This window comes from Phaseolus vulgaris, unplaced genomic scaffold (genome assembly GCF_000499845.2).
Source record: "Phaseolus vulgaris cultivar G19833 unplaced genomic scaffold, P. vulgaris v2.0 scaffold_14, whole genome shotgun sequence".
Taxonomy (NCBI): Eukaryota; Viridiplantae; Streptophyta; class Magnoliopsida; order Fabales; family Fabaceae; genus Phaseolus; species Phaseolus vulgaris.
The window spans coordinates 663,097-683,812 of NW_027174083.1; the positions used below are offsets into that span (position 1 = coordinate 663,097).

Consider the following 20,716-nt stretch of genomic DNA (forward strand, 5'->3'; position numbering starts at 1 on the left):
GGAAGGATATTGATATTACTATTTTACTGCATCTATTCTACAAAATCTGCTATTGGACTTGGATAAGTGGGTTGTGGGTAACTCTAAAAAGATTGTTTCTTCCTGCACCTCCATACTACTTCTGCGGAAACTAATTTTATTTTAAAAAAAATACATTCTAGATTTCAGTCTGAAAATATTATTTTTTCTATTTACATCTCCCAAATTAACTAATTTTATTTAAAAAAAAAAATTCTGGATTTCACAATCTGAAAATATTATTTTTTCTATTTACATCTCCAAAGATATTTTCAGATCTTTCCAAAATTTACAATCCAAAATATTTTTTTTTCTTTAAAAAAGTTCATTCTGCATTACAAAGTCTAAAAAGTATTTCCAAATTGGCTAATAAACTTTGATATTGTACAATTCGTAACACTTCCTATAATGTATTTGAGATTATATAATTTAGAAGATATTTCTAAATCCAAAAGTAAACCTTTCAAATTGAACAATGTAATTTTAAAATATATTTTAAATTATACAATCATAAAAAATATTTTTAGATTTAGAATTACCTTTCAAATTGTATAATTTAGAATTTAGAATACATAGTAAAGACGTATTACAAATTTTATAATATGATATATATGAAAAAAAAAAAAAATGAAAAATCCTAACATATACTCAGAAGAGTAAGGTTGAACTAAAAAGAATATCAAGGTGTAGGAAAAATTTGCCCTCTAAAGGCTTCTGAGTTGTGTCAACAAGATATAAAATATTTTAGGATTTTACTTCCTGCACCGCCATTTTTGAACCAGCACCCCATATTGGGGAAATAACCAAGTTGCCCCCGCCTCTTACACCACGCCATGATGTTGTTGTTGCTGCACATAGCAGAAGAAGAGAAAGAGAACACTACATTTTGAAGAAGAGCAAAGGATTATGGTTACAAATAGCTCTTTATTTCCTGTGTTCTGGAAAACTTGTTTTAGAAAAATCATTTCAGAAGATATTGCATACGTTATGGAAAATTTAATTTCTTCTGATAATCCAGTTCCAGAAAGTTTGTTCTGCCAATCATGTTCCATATATTTCATGTGTTCCAAATTTTTTATAAGATTTCTATTCTAGAAAACGTTTTAGAATGTATTTTATGAATTCCAAAAGGTGTGTTTTGAAAAATAAAATCAGAATAGATAATCTGAAAGTCACTTTTGAAGAAAAGCAAAATAGTTATTTTGAAAATTGTGGAGGTGTTGGTTCAAAAAAGAGGGGTGCATGTAAACAAAATGAGGAGTGCAGATTCAAAAATGGGAGGTGCAGAAAGTAAAATCTGAATGAATATTTAAACTAAATATTAAATTAATTTTAGTTTTTTTATAATAGAGTGAAATGTTAAGGTTTAGTGATCATTGATATCATCTATACTCGTAGTGTTTTGAAATAATTAAAATAGCTAATTCTTTTTAGGATTTTTTAGGCATAAATAACTTTAAATTTTGAAAATACAATTTGTAAATGTCAATAAAAATAAGAATATGACCAAATAAGAATTTGGCTAAGTTTAATTTGTAAAGTAACAGATGAGTTTACGACTTTTATGTTAACTTTCTGCTCTTGACTAGTATGATTTTTTAAGAAAAATACTCTAATTATAAATAATATTTGTCATAGTTAAAGTTTAATAATTTACTCTATTATATGCAGTATTATTTTTATTCAATATTTAATTTAAATATTGAATAATATTTGTGAGTTATTTAATTACTCAATTTAATGCATTTACAAAGACAAATTACGTAATTTAAATAAAAATACACTTAACAATTGTTTAAAAAATTATTTAATAAGAAAAACGTATTCACAAATATCAAATTTCCTTTTGAATAACAATTAGAAATTATTTCAATGAATTTTAATAATTATTTACTAAATTTCAAAAAAACAAAAAACGTTAAGAAATTGATTTAGCATCCACTGATTTCTCAAAGCAATTGGTAAAAAGAAATTGAATAGCCAGATGAGAAATCAGGGCCTCACCAAGTGTCATTCCTCAACACAGTAAAACTGGTTATTTATGTAAACAATGCGGTAGATAGGTCATTTGGGCAAGTATTTAAAAAAATATCATCAATGCTGAACATAATTCACTGAGGTTCGGATATTATTGCCCAAAAGATCAATAATCCCTATTTCCACAATAGCCATAAAAGAAGAAAAGGTGTTTTCTTTTTTAAAAACTCATTTAGACAACACGTGACATTACATGAAAAATAATGAAAGAAAACAAAAACATGGCAACTGATAAAATAAATGGAAAAAAAATATAAAAAAATTCAATAGCAGCCTAAGCAACTATATTTGAGAATAAAAAAAAGACAAAAGGCACAAAAGACAGTCAGAGGAATGATGAATCCCAAAATTCCAATCAGATTAATCCTTGTTTGCATTCAGAATCGGTAATAAAATTCTATGCACGTAACTACCATTAATACAACTATCACACAATCCAGGGACATACACCTCCAGAAACAGATATAATATACACATACTTGTTCATTGAAGGAGAAGTGAATGGTACAACATTCACGATACACCGTTAAATTGCAATGACTAGTGTGTCCGATTCCAATTCTTTATGGGTTAATAATAAGAAGCTTAAATGGGACAGGAGTTCTCAACATATTGCTTCAATACCTTTCAGCTGCCGTAAAAAATTGCAATCTACTCTGCTGTGCCATTTGTATCATCTCCTTCAGTCAATTGCTTTTGCTTCTCTTGTTCCACTGTTTAAAAAAAGCATTGCAGTGATTCCAAATTCATTAGAAGGCACGACTACACAAGTAATTCAGATGAAGGTGTAGTATTTACAAATTAAAACTAACACAGACCATAGAAAAACTAAGAGAAGTTCTGTTATCCAACTAAATAGAATATAGATAAATTATTTGCAATTGATAATACTAAATTTAGTAGTCACATATCCTAGATTCACATAAATGGATGTTAAAAGTGCCTTTTTGAATGGGAATTTAGAAGAGGATGTTTATATGGACCAACCTAGAGTTCATTGAAGAACAAAAGGAACACATGGTGTGTAAACTTAAAAAATCAATATACGGGCTTAAACAGGCTTCCTGATAATGATCCTAACTTCATCTACTGGAATAAGACTTCTGTTGGATTTTAATGGATTAATTTTATTGTTTAGGCCTAAATTATTAGATTCTTACCGTTTGTGATTCGAATTGCATAATTTGATATGATTAAGCTAATAATTCATAATTTCATATAATTTGATAAGTCAAAAAACGATTTTCAATCATGCATCATTGGTGTTAAAATAAGTCACACAGAATCCCACAAGTTTCCGGAAGGAATCCCATAAGTTTCCAAGGGTCAGGTCGTGGATGACACCAACCCAAGTAGGTGAATCAACCATGGCATGAGAACTTATGCTTCACAACCACAAAAGGCAAGTGAAAACATGAGGGGGGATGCATCATGAGTCATGACACTCACAAAACCAGCCCTTGTGAGTTGACGTGATTCTATATCATTGATATGAATTACACGATTCAACAACTCAGATTTTCTTTTAGAAAGTAAAAGTTCAAGTTTAAATTGTTAAAAGAAATTGAAGGAGCACTACTAAGGCCCCACTACTTAGTTATTCCCTTGCTTCGTTATCAATTTTCTGAAGCGAAGACTTCAAGCAGCCACTCGATGTATCCTAGTTGGTTGTTTTGTGGCTTTGTTTTCATTTTTCTAAAACAAAAGCTTAACAGTCAGTCGGTCACTCAATGCACACCTTATTTAGCCAAATATTCCTTTGTTTTCGTTTTAAGTAATGAAACATGGTTTATGATTTTCTTTCTTGAACCTTAGGGGTTAAAGTGTTCTGTCAATTCCTAGTTCAAAATTCAGCCGTTTAACTAAATAATAGTATCTAAAAGAGAATTTACCAAAAAATATAGAAACTAAATACCAACATGAGGTTGCTTTGACTGCGTCCGCAGGCAAGCTGGTATGAAATGCAGTATTGTATTTCTATGTGACTTACTTCAAGGAATAACATGAAATGGCTCTTTTGAAGGTGTCAGTCATTCCACATTGCTTCTTGCAAGGTGGCAAATGTAATAAATCTTTTACGTGACACCTTGCAAGGAAATGAAACCTTGATATTGTTCATAGCAAGGTGCCTCATGTGAAATGAGTCAAATGACACCTTCAATGAGGATGGAACTAGCGGTACAAGCATGCAAGTTCTTTTATATAAATTACTAATATAGTAACGTATTACAAAACAAAAATAATATATATTAGTTCAAACATTATCTGTTTTATAATAATAACATTTTAACACTAAAATATTAGATTATTTGGTTCAACTATTGTGCTAATAGATATTGTTTTCTAAATTAATAACTGTTAAATTTGCTATTTGTATTAAAATATATTTTACGTTAATTCAGATACATCACATGTTAGTAGACATTATGCAGTGTATGGAAAGGAAGTATTTGGTTCCGCTTGAGTTTGAGGGAAAACAAATCCAAACAGAACTGAACCAGCCTAATCCAATTTAGGTTCAGCAATGCTACATTTTTTAATTTTAAAAATAAATAAAAAATCAACTATTTGGAAATTATTAAAAATCAATAGGCGATAGGGGTTACTGCCAGGTAGGGGTCAATGGGCTGAAGGAAGCACAGTAACAAAATGGAACACAGTGGAAGAGTTTGGGCCCCGGTTTGGGAAAGGGAATGAGAAGGTCAAGTCACACAAAATACAATCTAGTCATTGTAGTTTGCACCTGATTGAGTTGTCATTCCTTTTTCTGCTGGTTAATTTAGGTGCGTGCTTCATTCTCAAGAAAGAAAACTATTTTATTATATAAGAATAGATTAATAATACCACGTACCATAAAAAAACTACATGCATGCATTGTTGCATTCCCATTGAAGGTGCTGTTCTACATTACTCCTTACTCTAGCTACATGAAATGACACCTTGCATGCGATATCATCAGCCTATTTGACCATGTATTTTGTTGTTTTCAATATTTTTTGGTAAAATGTTTTTAAAACAGTGCTACTCTAGTCAAACAACCAAAATTCAATGGTGATTGATTGACAATTTGAATTGTGATTTGATAACCTCAGTTTAAACACAAACTTATCCTACTTATTTTCTATAAATATTAAGGAAATAAAGACCCAAATATAATTAACCGACACAGAATACACTTTCATTTCAGTCTTTTAAGTTAGCCTCAACAAATGTTTAGTTTTTGGTCCTACTTCCAACACTTCTATTTGTTTTAGTAAAATTTGTAGCTACTAGGTAGCAAAAATGTCACCTTGTCCTAAACAGTGACTCTATTTCATTGACTAGCATAAATTGCCTATATGGCACACAAGTGGCATCACAGTGGCAAGAACATGCCAGACAAACATTTGGGTCTTCCTATTTGGTAAAAAAGAAGATATCAATTGTGTTTCTGTTCTTCCATCTGTCTTTCCCTTCCATAATCTTTAGCAAGTTTAGGAGATCAAGATAGTCTCTTCTCATTTTGCTCACCAACTGATCCACCATTTTGCTAAATATCAACCCAAAGGAGCCAAGTAAAAAGTAGCCAGCAGTGAACTAAAATTGTTTACCTAAATGCAGCAACGCCTTTGAATACAATAAACAAATTGAGGGAAAGAAAACAAAAAATAAGCGGTGCAATTTATTTTACACCACTATGAATCAAATATCATCACAAACAATTTGGTTAATCTGTCAACAGGAATTAGCATTTACGGCAAAGCTGACGGGACAAATAAATGAAACAGGGGAGCTAAAAGCAAACTCGAAGTTTTCCAGCATTAATCAATAGTTGGCAAGTATTTGCAGATGGCATAAAGATTCATGTCATGAAACAAGGTGTCATAGAAAATCAACAAGACAAAGAGAAAGTACCCATGAGTTGATAGAGAGCCTTCTGAGTTCGCTTCTCCAGCTTATCAAACTTCTTCTGCACATCTCTCCGCAGGTCCCAGTTAGGTTTCTTCGGGGCAATATTCAGAAACGGATCCTATTTTTTTATATAAAAAAAATACATATTACAAAACGAAGAGACAGAGAAAAAAGATGACGGATTCACCACGGAGTACGCAGTAGTGTTGTACCTCCTGGACCTGAGGTTCGGGTGGAGGCACATCGACAGGGTCCTCGAACTTGGGGAGCACCGCAGGGGCAAGCTTCCCTTCCTGAAGGTTCTTGTCATGAGGAACGTAGTTACGAAACTTCATTCTGCAACGCAATTTCAAGAACCGTGAGTATTTTTTGTGTATCAGAGAAAGAGAAGGCAACGAAGGTAGATAGATATTAACTCCTGTTGTTGATCTTCTTCTTCACCATCGTCGTCATCCTTTGGTTCGGGAGCACTGGACAACTCCTGAGCGGCTCTGAGAGCTAGCAATCTCTCGCGACGGGACGCAACGCTTTGCTCGATCGAATCCTCTTCACTACCCATTTTTTCCCTCAATCAAAATTTCTTCTACTCTATCTCTCTGTATTTACGTATACACGAACCCTAATCCTTCTTCTTTTACTCTATACACACGCACACAAAACCCTAATCCTTCTCCACACTCACAACTTCACCTCCTTCAAATTCAATAGCCAATCTCTCACCCAGTGCCTACTGTTCAATACCTGTCTTCGTTTTTCCTTTATACCATGTTTTATTTGGATTTTATTTTATAATTTAAAAAAATGTGATACATAAATTATATTTTCAACCTATAAATATTAATATAAATAAATGTAACACAAGGTTGCTTTTATTATTAATATTTCTATAAAACATTCAAAATTAATTTTAAGATAAATATGAAACATAGTAATTTAAATAAATATGAAATACCAGCATGAATATCAACTAGGTTAACTTGAGAGTAATAATTTGAATAATTTGCATGATTTTTTTTAAGTATACATTTGGTAGTATTTTTTGTATATATTAAAGAATAATCAACTTGTAGTCATTTTTTTGGGTGCATTTTGGAACAATTTTTTTTGCATACATCTAGTAGTTTTAAATTGGTTAGTGTGCTCAATCTTTCACAAATAAAATATTGAATTTGAGTGTTGTGTAACACTTATTCAGAATTAATCCACTAATGTAACATTTTTTCAATTTTTTTAATTAAGTTTCAAATGAAAAATTTTTCCCTTTTATATAATTATTTATCTTATTTCTAAAATTATCTTAAATATACCAAACATATTTATGATATTTGTAACTTTTTTTTTCTCATTTACCAGCATTTAAACACTGTTAGTAGGACACAGTCCTCCAACTGTTACCATCCAAACCAAGAATGCAAGTATATTTGTAACATTTTATGTCGTAGTTCTTTACTCTTTTCTCTTCCTTCAATCCAATCCTTCATTTGGAGGAAGTTTGATTAATTCATGCCGTTTCTGTGTTTTTTTTTTGTCTTAAATGGGTGATTTTGTCGCACATTCTTGTCACCGAATATACTGTCAAAATCAAAAACGATAAAAGATAAAAGATAACAAAACAATTGTGTAGAACTGCTGCAGAGTAGAAGTGTAAGAAACATGAAAAATGTTTGATGGACACCCCATGCTGATACACACCCGCAAAGAGGAAGGAAAAAAATACTGAGATAATAGCTGATGATATAAAAATAAATCGGATGTTCGTTTGATGGAGTATCCAAAATCTAGAACTCAAAAAGTATTCATGAAAGAATTAAAAGTCTTCCAATCAATCTTAAAAGCAAAAAAAGAATACAAACAAATGAGATGAAGCAAAGCAAAGTCTCTCATAATGGAAATCAAAGTTTCATTCTGAATTTGCAGTTGCTAGCCTTGATGCTTATGAGATTATTAGATGATAAGCTATCCACCACCAACAGGCATTCTCCCAAGACTTTGACCTTCATCAGCTTCAACCTCCCAAGTTTGATGGCTATTGGTGCATGCACCTTCAGATCCAATGGAATGCGTCCTGTCTGCTGTTGTTGCTGCAGTGCCGTCATTAAGGTGCTTCCAGACTGCACTTGACCACTCAAGGACACATTGAGCACTGTTTTGTTCTGGTGACCTTGGTAGAACTGGGGCAGTGACCCTTCACAAAGCCTTGTGTTTGTGTACCACACACTTATCTTTCCACCCTTTTCATAGTAGATGCCAATCTTCTTGTTTGGGTTGTTTGCTGTGATCTTCACATCAAACTTTGCATACAGACTCATGTCAAAGTTAAGCCTCAGATCACTTATCCTGAGTGTGTCAACTGAGTAATCTGGAAGTTTTGGTTTGAAGACTAGGTAAAGGATTCCAATAGTTGCAGCCAAGATAACGAGGAGGAGAACAAACAAGCTTATTGTCCAACACATGCACTTGCAGAAGCAGCTTCTTTTCCGTGGTTTAGAGTATACTGCTGGCACAGAACGTAGCAGGGGAGGATGGTGTAAAGGGATACCCTTTTCTGATCTTGAGGAGCCGGGAGGTACCAATGGGGTTGTTGGGGGAGGTGGTGCTTCCCCTTCCATAGGGTGGATCCTCAGTCTCTGATGATCTGCCATTAATACAAATTTACTGAGGGCTGTTCTCTCTCAAATTTTATGATAGCAAGCACAGTTTTATTTCTAGCTCCTGTTGCCCCTATATACACGCTTATTTGACTTTTAAATATAAAAAATGTTATTGGAAGTTGGATTGATTGGCCTGTCAAAAGGTACGGTGGTGTGGTTACCTTCCTCACCTACAAACTGCTTGTTATTTACCGAAATAGATCAGTGGTAGTTCATCTACATATTGACACTGCTATATTGCATTGCGTCAGATACAAGAGTTGCTTTTCACATTTTGTTTCATCGACGACACCTGTAAAGATGCAGGTTGACAGATACGTGCGCATTAAGCCATAAGAACGGTATACAAACTTCACACCTTTATAATTTTTGTATTATTTAATTGTATGATTGGTCTTACTAGAATTTTTACACTTTACTGATATTGCCACAATGCGTTATGCACCAAGCATCATCATTTCGACAGTAAAAAATGCATGGCAAGAGCTGGTAATTCTTGCCACAAATGAGGAGATAGACGTATTCACGTCCTTTCAAACTTGCTTGGCAATGAAAGAAACCTTACTTGCACATTAAGGCTACTTTTTCACACTTTACAAAAAGGACATTATGGTATATAGGTAAATACAATTAGGTCTTAACAAAACTTAACCAAGCTATTAGTTGACTTCAATTGGGGTCTTAGGATGTTCCTTGAAACCAAACAAAGAGTGTATACAACTACGAATATACGGAGGTAGTTTGTATTGCATGCCCGTTGCAATTAGGAATTATATTGGTTAAATAAAAACAAGTTTATTCAGCGCAACTCCTAAGCTTGTGTTTGAATTTATTGTGTAGACCATAATTGCCTTTAAATGAGGCCACCTCTGACTTAGTATTGAGAAACTTTGTATATATCTCTAACAATTTTTAAAATGCAGACCTCGTGCGCAGAATTCTCAAGAAATTAAATACATCTTCAGCAAACTCCTTCTGAGACTAACCTACAAGACTAAACAACTTTACCATTATATCAAGATAAAGATAGGCAAAAAATAATTTGGAAGTTGTATATCAGGTTAAAACAAATGGTGTCCGATTATCAATAATGTCAAGCATAATTTGTATTTGATTTCTAAAAAAATACTTGAGGATAAAATTTAGCTGGCATAACAATAGACAGAGACTTTATGATACCCGAACAACCCAGTTACCACACCAATTCGAATGCGAAAATCAACCATCTTTAATGGAAGAAGAGACAGGAACAGAGATGTTTTCCATTTCACATATGTAGATCCAAATATTATAATTCATGACCAATTGAACCAATTTCCATTGCAATGTCAGCATAATAATCCTATGCAAGTTTTATAAAATTTGTGTACAGAAGAAACAATTGCATTTGTTATTCAATCTGAATCTCTAGTGGAGCAGCCTCAGTTGTTGACTCCTCTGTATTCGAACCTTCTTCGCTAATACCTGAAGCTTCCACAGTCCTAGTAACCCATTCCTTGAGAGGCTCCTCATTCAAATCTAGCCTTAAAATACCCGCAAACATTCCACCCAAAAATGCCACTGGTTCCTGCAATTATAGCAATGACAAAAGGTGATAAAAGCACGTCAAATTTTCAATCCAATAGAAGGCCTTTTCAGCCTACAGTATTGTGACAAAATTCAAGTTAATTAAAAGTCAGAAGTCAAGGAATACTAACAGGTAAAAGTCAGAAGTCAAGGAATACTAACAGGTAATCATTTGAGTTGAGGTTATTGGCGGTAGGATTTTAGCAAAGTAATAAGTTTCATTATTTCAAGTTAGCAACATAAAATCAACTTTTTATTGTATTTTTTTGTGGATAAAACAGAAAATCAATAAAATATTAACCCATGAACTGGGCAGGAATTCGATGCTTTCGCAATAAATTGCATCTCAGCTCTGTCATAAAATTTACTCAAACACAGGAGGCATGTTCATGAAGGCATAAATTGCATGGGTTTATTTGGAGAAAACTTCTCCATAAACACTTATAGAAGAAAAAACAATCAAGTTCTCTCTAAGCAAAAATTAGCACATGCATGAAATAAAAATCAGATTTTGGAGAAGCTAATAAGAAATAGCCTGTACAAATTAGTTCATGCAAATGCTAATTTTAGCTTATAAAGAATTCAATTTAATTTTACTTTCTTATTTGTCCTCCTAAAAGCATTTATGGAAAAATTTCTCCAAACTGATCCCATATGCAATATTACAAATAATCAACATTACAACAAGTTCATATGTGAGTTATTGACAAAAAAACACAAAAGATTGAGCACTGGAAAACCTTTGTCCTCTACTTACAGACATAAAAACGCAGAACTACATTTAAAGATCAATCGAATTGATAAAAGATAAATGTAATTAATAGGGAAAGGTCAAACAAGCCTTTCCACAGAGGAAAAAAATAGACAAATCATTTGCTTCTTTTTTTTTCAAAATAAGTTGTCATTCTGTTTATGTTAGGACTGCCTATTTTTTTGACAGCAGAATCTCTATGTATACTTGACATATATTTCAGCATCCAAAAATGCTCATGCTCAAATTAGAAATGTCAGTTTCAATTATCCACCAAAAAAAAGATTTCCATCACATTAAGTGGTTTACTTATGTGATTCAAAAATTAGAAAAGACGATACTGGTATGATACCGTAAGATGGAGAAACAACTGTAAAGAATCGCATACCGATGTAGAGATAATTTAATCAGCACATGTAGCAGTAGTATACAGAAATCTATTTAATTGATAATTGAATGTCATATTTCCAATAGATTGGCGTAAACTTGCTTGAAACTTCGCTACAAAAACCTCCCACCACCAGTGTTAGCTATTGCTAACTCATTTGTTTACGGACCAGTGATAAAAGTGTTTAAAATATGAGCAACAATTAAGCTTAACCCGACTTCTGATGTTGGAAGCAAAGGTCACATGACACAACTCTGGAATAACATGTTAGTTCTTTTTTATAATCATGCCATATAGTCCCACCAGTAAACCACAAACATTCAACAAGATAGTAAAATGTAAGCACAGTTTGAAATCCCAAACGTATTTTACAGGGCTACCCATGGTGTTAAGAGATACTTCTGTATTTGTTCGAAAAATCTTGCACACTTTGAAGTCTAACTAAGGTAGTGTATCCCTCTTCCTCGCAGTAACAGACATTTCTAAACTCAGTTGCAGATGAAGATGGCTCCTCTAAGAGTGTCCATGCATTCTTGATTTAATCTAAAGTGCATTTCGATCGTAACATATTAAATCTGAAGAGCAGATTCACCTTTCCTTTTTCATTTTAAAGTCAAATTCACTTAAAAAAAGTTTTTTTTTTTTTTCATTTCATACATGCTATCCTACGTGTCATGAAATCGTAACAGCAAATGAAAACACTGTATCATGAGGAAAATTGAGATTATATTCTCTAATACCTTGAGAGCGTCTTTGACGATGGGGTCTTGTACAGGATTAAAGAAAAAGGCTTTAATCCCATTTCCATTCCTTTTCCCAGTTCTAGGGATGGTTCTGCTGATTCCTCCTATGCTTGGTCCATGTGACAATAACCTAGCTTCTTGCTTCAATTTCAAGCACTGTGGGTTAAATTAATGAGAGGGAAAATGAGGAATTGAGATGGAACGGAAGAATAGAGGAAGAAGATAACGAACCTGAGCAGATGGCAGCGACAGCAGAGGAGAATGAAGGAGAGACATTGTTATGCTTCCTCAGCTTCAACACAATGGATTCCACTTCTCTACCAACTGAAATTTTCTCTACAATTAAGAAAAATAAAGTTCAGAAATGCTAATTTTCTATATCTATTTATCTACAAAACACGATATTTTTTAGTAAATACTCGAATTTGTCTTGAAAACAAAAATAGTGCATTGTCTTATGAAAATAGGTCTTTGTAAGTTTTTTATCAGATAAAACATGAAAAAATTATCTTTGTATACGAATATCCAATATTAATAAAAAAATATTTATATGTAAATTTTAATCAACAATTTATTACTCAGCATATTTATTTTTCAAGTACCAATTTGGATGTGTAATAATCTCCTTTTGTCATATGAAGCATTTTAGAACACATGACCTAACTCCATCAGTGATAAAGAACATTACTAAAAGGCTCTGTTTTTATTTTTATTTTTTTATTAGTAAAGATGTTTCTCGAAGAAACAATATACGGAAAAAAATATGTTAATTTTTTTTCTTCATATAAATGCTATTAGGTATTGTATCATTCTAACCTCCACGATCACCTATAACCTATGTGGCATAGAAACCAACACAAACATTAATACGACACAGACACATACATGAAAATATGTATAATCTTTAAAATGTAAGACACGGAGACACAGATTTATATATATATAATTATATAAATTGATAATAAAAATTTATGTACACAAATATGTTTCAGATATTTTTTCGGAGCAGAAAGATGTTTTTTTATGACTGGTTCAAAATGATTTGTTCCTTATTTTTATAATCATAATAAAAATTTATATAATAAGTTTGAGTTTTTAGAAAATTAATGTATTTCTCTTTTTTAAAGTTGTGTAAGAACCGTGTTATGATTATTAAAAATCCAACAACTATTTTTGAATTGGATACGTGTGTCCACATGGACACGTCATTTAAGAGGAGTATTCGAGCCTCACCAATAGTCTATGGGATGAACCTCTTGCTAAAAATATTAAACTTAATAAAATATATTAATATGTAGGCAAAGACTCGGTTACTCGCCAACCAAACTAATACTAGGGATAGTATTTGAGAGGATCAGATTCTGTGGTTACAAATGGAATTGTGGGAATTACATGTCATATATTCTCGGAGTAACAAAATAAATGGAAGCATAACTTTCTAGAACTCCAAACATTCCTTTCTCTTAAAGTTATCGAAGTTCTTGTACATAGATTGTTTTTAGAAAAATATGTTGAAATTCACTTTTTATAAGGCAACACAACTCAATCAAAGAGGAGACTTGAAATCTAAATTTTAAACTCTAAACATTTTGAACTCTTTGGTTTAAAGTTACTTTATTTTTAAATCAGAACATATTGATGTTTACGGTGAGATTTGGTAAAACTTTTTCTATCTCTACAAGACGAAATCATAAAAAGTCATATGAAACCAAAAACAAAATGTTCAACTCGAGGAGGATGACCATGTCACCACACTACAACAAATCTTTGACACCATGAGAGATTTGCAGTAGGAGAATGCATAAGCTAGAAGAAGAACATAAGAGGTTCAAGTAGAGCAAGAACGACTACTTGAGAAGTGGAGTTGTCACTCCATCTAATGGAAAAAGCTTTAAAAGCACATGAAAAGCCACAAAAAATCAATGAAGAACTACAACAAGTCATGCATAAACAAATGACTCGTCAAGGACACTGATGAAAACCATCCAACCACAAACACCCACAAAATAAGGAGGATGAAGACCTAGAGTTTGTCTAAACTTTTTACTTGCACATACAAGTCTAACTGGGTTTTTGTCTATCTTTTGTAGGTTCACTAAAGAGAACAACTCTAGGATGAAGAAATGAATAAAACATATCAAAGAAGACCTCAAAGTTATCCCAACATCAACTAGATTAAAAAACTCAGGTAGAAAACAAAAAGATCCCTCAACTCAATTTTGAGTATCCCTATAGTCCACTTCTTCCCCATACTACAAGGGAAAGGGAAAATGAAAAAACTACCATTAAAGCAGCCCAAGCAATACAAGCACTGATCCGACGAATACAAGAAAACTGAGCCTCAATTGACTTCAGAGGAGACAAGTCAACATCTTTTTGGGGCTGAGCTTTAGTTTCTTTAAGTGTATAAAGTAGTTTAGTATATCATGGACCATGTATTGGGCCTAGTAGCAAATAATAATTGGGCCTTGTATTTTGGGCCAAGTATAATAGGATTTTGGGCCTTGTATTTGTGCCAAGTGAAAAATAGGGTCAGAATATGATGTCATAAACCATCTAGGTTACATTTGGTCTTCTTTAAGCCTAATGTAAACCCTAGATGTCCAAGAGGACATGCACACAAAAGAAGGACGAAATTAACATGTGCTACACATGAGAGAAAGCATGGAGGGTGTGACTAACCACATGGCACTTCCTCAATGGAGAGGTTTTGCACTAATGAAGAGGTGATACACTTGTCAACCTTTCATTTGAGAGGATCAAGGCACATGGAAAGCATGGGCTCCACTTGGCACATTTTCATTGCCTCTTGTAGATCTAGGATTATAATTTGAACTTGTGAATTTTGGCTCTCTTTTGGGTTGATCCTAGCACTAAGTGTGCTAGCCTTTTGTAAAATTAGCTTGGAATTGATTAGTGTTATGCTACCAAATTGTAGCCAAAACACTTGCCTAAGGGTAGTCTTCTTCTTAGCCTCCCCACAAACATTTCCCAGTGAATTGGCCTAACCTTTCACTAGGCTACTTCCACTTCTCCACTCTAAATTATTGGCTCATTGTTTCACTTCCTCCGTATTTTCGCAAGCTCCTCTCCTCATCATCCAAAGATAAACAAAAAAATACATAAGCATGGAGAAGAAGGCCATCAGACATGCTGACCCATGTCCAATCCACACCAAGCAAATCCATAACCCTTTTCCTAAGCATTCATGGACGAGTTAGTACCACCTGACTATATGATACCTAAGATCACACCATTTCCCAAATAAGAAGATCCCAAAAATATTCTTGATCCTGCCGGTTGACTTAGCGCAAGAGCGTTGCCTCGTCACGATCTTCCTCACCAGCTTGACACCACGTGCCCTCCAAGTCCACTCCACAGATAGCCTCTCTGAGAACATGAAAAACACACAGTGGCGCCTCTGCGGCCGGTGGCGCTCCGACGCTCAAGTCAACCGGCAGGATCATCTGGCGCCTACCGTGGGGCCGTATAAAAGGTGATTCCCAACCATAGTTTGTGTTTGTGGTGCTTCGAGTGTTTCCTATTCGACTGCTCGCTATCGCAGTCGACTCCTGGAGTCTTCACCGTTTGTTTGGAGTTCTTTGAGCTGATGAGTTTGTTGAGGAAGGATGAGGACAACGCGCTCCAGTTCAGTTGCGCCATCAACATACGAAGATGCTGTGTCCATGACGCAAGTGATGGACATGATGAGGACGCTGCAGGAGAACGTGGCTGCATCGCGTTTTGAGCAGGAAAGGATGCACGAGGCGCTGGTGGCCTTGCAAGCAAGGAACGAAGAGCTCAACAGGATCAACGAAGAGCTGCGCAAAGCCCTTCAGGAGCGGGAGGAGCGTGCGACAGGGGACAGATCTGCACCCCCATCCCCACCACGCAGCTTTCCTATGCCATTTTCCCAAGAGATCATGGACTCGGTAGTCCCGGCTAACACTGTGGCAGTGAAAGCGTCTTTCACTGGGGTGGAGGACCCTGAAGCCCATCTCACGGCGTTTCATACTCAGATGATGCTCTCAGGGGGCTCAGACGCGGTGTATTGTAAGGTGTTCATGAGCACTTTGAGCGGAACGGCGTTGGACTGGTTCGTCAGTATACCCACTGGCCACATTACCACGTTCCAACAGTTTTCCAAGATGTTTGTTGAGCAGTACATAGTGAACAAGGCGCCACCTTTGGTGACTTACGACTTGTTTGATATAAGGCAGTACCAAGGGGAGTCCTTGAAGGATTTCTTGAACAGATTCGGAGCTCAGATAGTCTGTTTGCCAGGAAAGGACGAAGAGATGTTCGTGCACGCCTTCAAAAAGGGCGTGTTGTGGCTCATGTTTGGCTCATCAGGAGCCACCCCGCCAAGTTCGCCGAAATCCGGCGACGTGCTGTGGCTCACATCGCCGCCGAGAGCGAGGTCACCGAGAAGAGAGGAAATGTGGCCCCAACTAAACCGTGCACCCAAGCAAGGGTACAACCTTAGAGGGTAGTGGAGGCGGCGGCGGGAAAGAGGGATCAAAGGACGCGTCATCCTTACGACCCTAAGAAAAATAAGAGCAAGGGACCAGGGCGCCCAGGGAGAGTAATCGCCCCCCGAGGTATGAGTTTGTGATGGGTTTGGCTGATTTGATCGCCATCCCAAACATAGCTGCCAGGCTCAAAGTGCCTGAGAAAACGGCGGAGAAGATTTTGGGGCCAAAGCCAGACGCATGGTGCGAGTTCCACAAGAGTTTTGGCCACTCTATCAACTCGTGTTTGGCTCTGGGACACCAGCTCGCCGAGCTGGTCAAATGTGGTTTCCTGAAGGATTACTTGCTAGAGAAGCAAGCAGACCAGGCATCAAGGTCTCAACCGGCGAGCAGCGGAGGGCAACAGCACGAGGTGCCTATTCACGGCGAGATCCACACCATAGCTGGCGGATTCTCCGGCGGGGGGTGCACAGCGTCGCAACGAAAGAGGTACGCGAGGTCGATAATGTCAGTGGAAGTCTTTGAGGATCACTCACCCGACCTGGACATCACGTTCACCAAGGGGGACCTCAGGGACGTGGTGCCTCACGACAACGACCCTATTGTGATCTCGCTTGTCACGGCGGGAAGGACCGTCCACCGAGTGCTGGTCGACCAAGGAAGCTCAACAGATGTGATGTTTTGGCCAACCTTTGAGAAGTTACAACTGTCCCCTGATCAGCTAAGACCATATGGGGGCTGCTTGTACGGTTTTCCCGGCGACCAAGTGGAGGTGAGGGGGTATATCGAGCTGAGGACGACCTTCACTAACGACTTGGCCTCACGAACGGAGAAGATCAGGTATCTTGTTGTAAACGCCCCATCAGTGTACAACATACTGCTGGGAAGGCCAACGCTCAACAGAATAGGAGCTGTGCCTTCGACAAGGCACATGAAGGTCAAACTGCCGTCTATGGAGGGTATGATCATCACTATTTGCTCCGACCAGATGGAGGCGAAGAAGTGTTATGAAAACAGCCTCAAGAACAAGAGGTTTGTGTGTCACGTAACCACAACGCCTCCCCCTGGCGTGGAGCCGGAGCGCGAACCCTGGCGAGTTTCGGATGCGGTGTTAGAGGTGGTCGCCGAGGGCGATGTGCCGATGGGGAATGTAGAGGCGAGGTCGGAGAGAAACTGCTCGGAGACCGCCAGAGAAACCGGTATCGCGAGGGCGCTGATCGCCAGCGAGAGGAAACCTCAGCCAGTAGAGGAATGGCTCGAGAAGGAGATCAGCGGTAAGGTGTTTAAGTTGGGAAGAACCCTGGATGGCAAGACGCAAGACCAGATCGCCGAGGTAATAAGTAGACATTTGGATGCGTTTGCGTGGGCTGCTTCAGATATGCTGGGGATCGACCCCGATTTCTTGTGCCATCGTTTGGCAATGGACCCCCAAGTTAGGCCCATCCGCCAAAGAAGAAGAAAATTCAATGAGGAGAAGAGACAGGCGATCAAAGAAGAGACGCAGAAACTCCTTGCAGCGGGCCACATCAGGGAAATCCAATATCCAGAATGGCTCGCTAACGTTGTCCTGGTCAAGAAGAGCAGCGGAAAATGGCGGATGTGCGTTGACTTTATAGACCTGAACAAGGCCTGCCCGAAGGACTCTTACCCTTTGCCAAGCATAGACGCCCTAGTAGACAGTGCATCAGGGTGCAAGCTGCTCAATTTTCTGAATGCCTTCTCGGGGTACAACCAAATCAAAATGCACCCCAAGGACGAAGAAAAGACCGCCTTCATGACGGAAAGGTCATGTTATTGCTACAAGGTAATGCCCTTCGGGTTGAAGAATGCAGGGGCCATGATGGAAAAACGATCTTCTTCTAGTAATGATCTTTGTAATTTCGTCTTTGGATGAATGATGAAGGAGATATGATGAGCGGAAGCATTAAAGAAACTCAAGAGGAGTTTCCATGGATTGAAGTGGAGTAGGAATTTGTGAGAGTGAGAGGTGAGGCCAACTCACTAGGAAAGAGTCTAGGCTAAGTCTTGAAGGAGACTAACCTAGGGAGAACTTAAGAACAAGTAGAATGGCCAAAATTAGGCAGCATTTCATTACTAATTCAAAGTTAAAGAAATACATGTATAAGAGACTCCTATTTATAGGATAAAGTCTCTAAAAAACTCTCAAATGAGAGTGTGACAAGTGTCACCACCTTATTGGTGCAAATCCTCTCCATTAAGGAGAAGACATGTGGAGACTCATGCCTTCCTTGCCTACATTTCTATTTGCACCCCTCTTTTACTATTTTACACATTACTTTGTTTTCTATTTACATCTTTCTCTACTTTGGCCCAAAATACAAGGACCAAAACTTCCTAACTACTCTATACAATTTTTACAAGGCTAAGAAGAAGAAAAAAACTTTACAAACTCTTTATTAAAGCTCGATCTTCATCTATCTTCTTGGCCAAAAGTTTTGAGGCTGGACGGTTTCCATCAGGCCACATACCAAAGGTTGATGGACAAGGTGCTCGCGCCCATGCTCGGAAGGAATATGCAGGCATACGTCGACGACATGGTCGTGACGTCCCTGGAGAAAGACAAGCACGTCACAGACTTGGAAGAGTTGTTCATCACAATAGCCAGGTACAAGCTAAAACTGAATCCTGAAAAGTGCATTTTTGGTGTAGAAGCAGGGAAATTTCTGGGGTTTCTTCTGTCAGAGAGGGGAATTGAGGCTAACCCCGAGAAGTGCGCCGCCATTTTGGCAATGAGGAGCCCCGCCAATGTGAAGGAGGTGCAGCAACTCACGGGGCGGATGGCCGCCTTGTCTCGATTCGTATCGGCAAGCGGAGAGAAGGGCCACCCATACTTCCAATGTTTGAAGAGGAACAACAGATTTGTTTGGACAAAGGAGTGTGAGGAGGCCTTCGTAAAGCTCAAGGAATATTTGGCGAGCCCTCCAGTTCTGTGCAAGCCCCAAGACATAACACCCCTCAGGCTGTACTTTGCCATAACTGAGATGGCGATCAGCGCAGTGCTAGTGCAGGATCAGGACCAGATCCAAAGGCCTATATATTTCGTTAGCAAGGTGCTGCAAGGCCCGGAGGTAAGGTACTAGGCCCTAGAAAAGGCAGCATTGGCGGTTGTATTCTCGGTGAGGAGATTGCGCCATTACTTCCAGAGCTTCACGGTACTGGTGATGACTGATCTGCCAATCCAGAAGGTTTTGAAGAAGCCCGATGTGGCTGGAAGGATGGTGAAGTGGGCGGTCGAGCTTTCGGAGTTCAACATCAAGTATGAACCCCGGGGATCGATCAAAGGGCAAGTCTTCGCCGATTTTGTGGTCGAGTTGTCCTCCGAGGTGGCACAGAACGCCGAGGGTGACTTTCGCTGGGTACTCTCTGTTGATGGGTCGTCCAACCAGCTGGGCAGCGGGGCTGGGGTCATTTTGGAAGGGCCCAACGGAGTGTTGATAGAGCAGTCATTGAGGTTCGCTTTCAAAGCAAGCAACAACCAAGCAGAGTATGAGGCTTTGATCGCTGGAATCCTCCTGGCTAAGGAAATGGGGGCGAGAGTGCTGATGGCCAAGAGCGACTCGCTGTTGGTCACAGGACAAGTAACTGGCGAGTTCCAAGCCAAGGACCCGCAGATGGCAGCCTACTTGGAGTACGTGCAAGAGCTAAGAAAATCTTTCGCTTCATTTGAAGTGGTGCACGTGCCAAGAGAACAGAATGCCCGAGCTGACTTGCTAGCCAAGCTCGCCAGTTCGGGCAAGGGGGGTAGGCAGAGGACTGTCATTCAAGAAAGTTTGAAAGCGCCTCGAGCATTCGTGGCAGACCACCAAGTTCTCCATGTTTGTAGATCAATGGGAAGACCGGCGAGAAGTCATAGATCCCTAACGCAGGAAACTTTGAGGGCGCCGAGGGTCAGAGAGCGCCCAGCGGAAGGGGCAAGATCGATGCAGATTTGCGCTGTCCACGAGCCAGACACGTGGATAACGCCTTACCAACATTATTTAGCGGATGGTGTGCTTCCAGTTGACTCAAGTTTACCCTTATTGACGGCAAGCTGTACAGGTTTGGATTCACACACCCTCTTCTTGTATGTAGACACGGAGAGAAGTGCACGAGGATTATGGTTCAGCTCCATGAGGGAATTTGCGGGAGCCACATTGGAGGTCGATCCCTGGCGACAAGGACTATCCGTGCAGGCTATT

The 20,716-nt window shown here is 37.8% G+C and overlaps 3 protein-coding genes across 4 annotated transcripts; all 3 read right to left on the reverse strand.

The window, feature by feature from the left end:
- Nucleotides 1-2,389: 2,389 nt before the first annotated feature.
- On the reverse strand, nucleotides 2,390-6,934 carry LOC137816949 (uncharacterized). Its single transcript, XM_068620136.1, has 4 exons — nucleotides 6,363-6,934; nucleotides 6,159-6,282; nucleotides 5,950-6,064; nucleotides 2,390-2,768 (listed from the first exon to the last, which is right to left on the reverse strand). Exons 1-4 carry the CDS (start codon nucleotides 6,503-6,505, stop codon nucleotides 2,707-2,709), a joined length of 444 nt encoding a protein of 147 aa, XP_068476237.1. The 5' UTR covers nucleotides 6,506-6,934; the 3' UTR covers nucleotides 2,390-2,706.
- A 726-nt stretch (nucleotides 6,935-7,660) lies between these two features.
- On the reverse strand, nucleotides 7,661-8,759 carry LOC137816979 (NDR1/HIN1-like protein 6). Its single transcript, XM_068620172.1, has one exon. The coding sequence runs from the start codon at nucleotides 8,586-8,588 to the stop codon at nucleotides 7,839-7,841; it is 750 nt and encodes a 249-aa protein (XP_068476273.1). The 5' UTR covers nucleotides 8,589-8,759; the 3' UTR covers nucleotides 7,661-7,838.
- Nucleotides 8,760-9,839: 1,080 nt separating this feature from the next.
- LOC137816953 (UPF0426 protein At1g28150, chloroplastic) lies at nucleotides 9,840-12,527 on the reverse strand. Of its 2 annotated transcripts, none has more exons than XM_068620144.1 (4): nucleotides 12,465-12,527; nucleotides 12,277-12,381; nucleotides 12,043-12,201; nucleotides 9,840-10,164 (listed from the first exon to the last, which is right to left on the reverse strand). In XM_068620144.1, exons 2-4 carry the CDS (start codon nucleotides 12,319-12,321, stop codon nucleotides 9,988-9,990), a joined length of 381 nt encoding a protein of 126 aa, XP_068476245.1. In that variant the 5' UTR covers nucleotides 12,322-12,381; nucleotides 12,465-12,527; the 3' UTR covers nucleotides 9,840-9,987. The 2 variants fall into 2 exon arrangements, with proteins under 2 accessions (XP_068476245.1, XP_068476246.1); XM_068620145.1 differs by having other exon boundaries at nucleotides 12,043-12,186; nucleotides 12,465-12,482.
- Nucleotides 12,528-20,716: the final 8,189 nt, after the last annotated feature.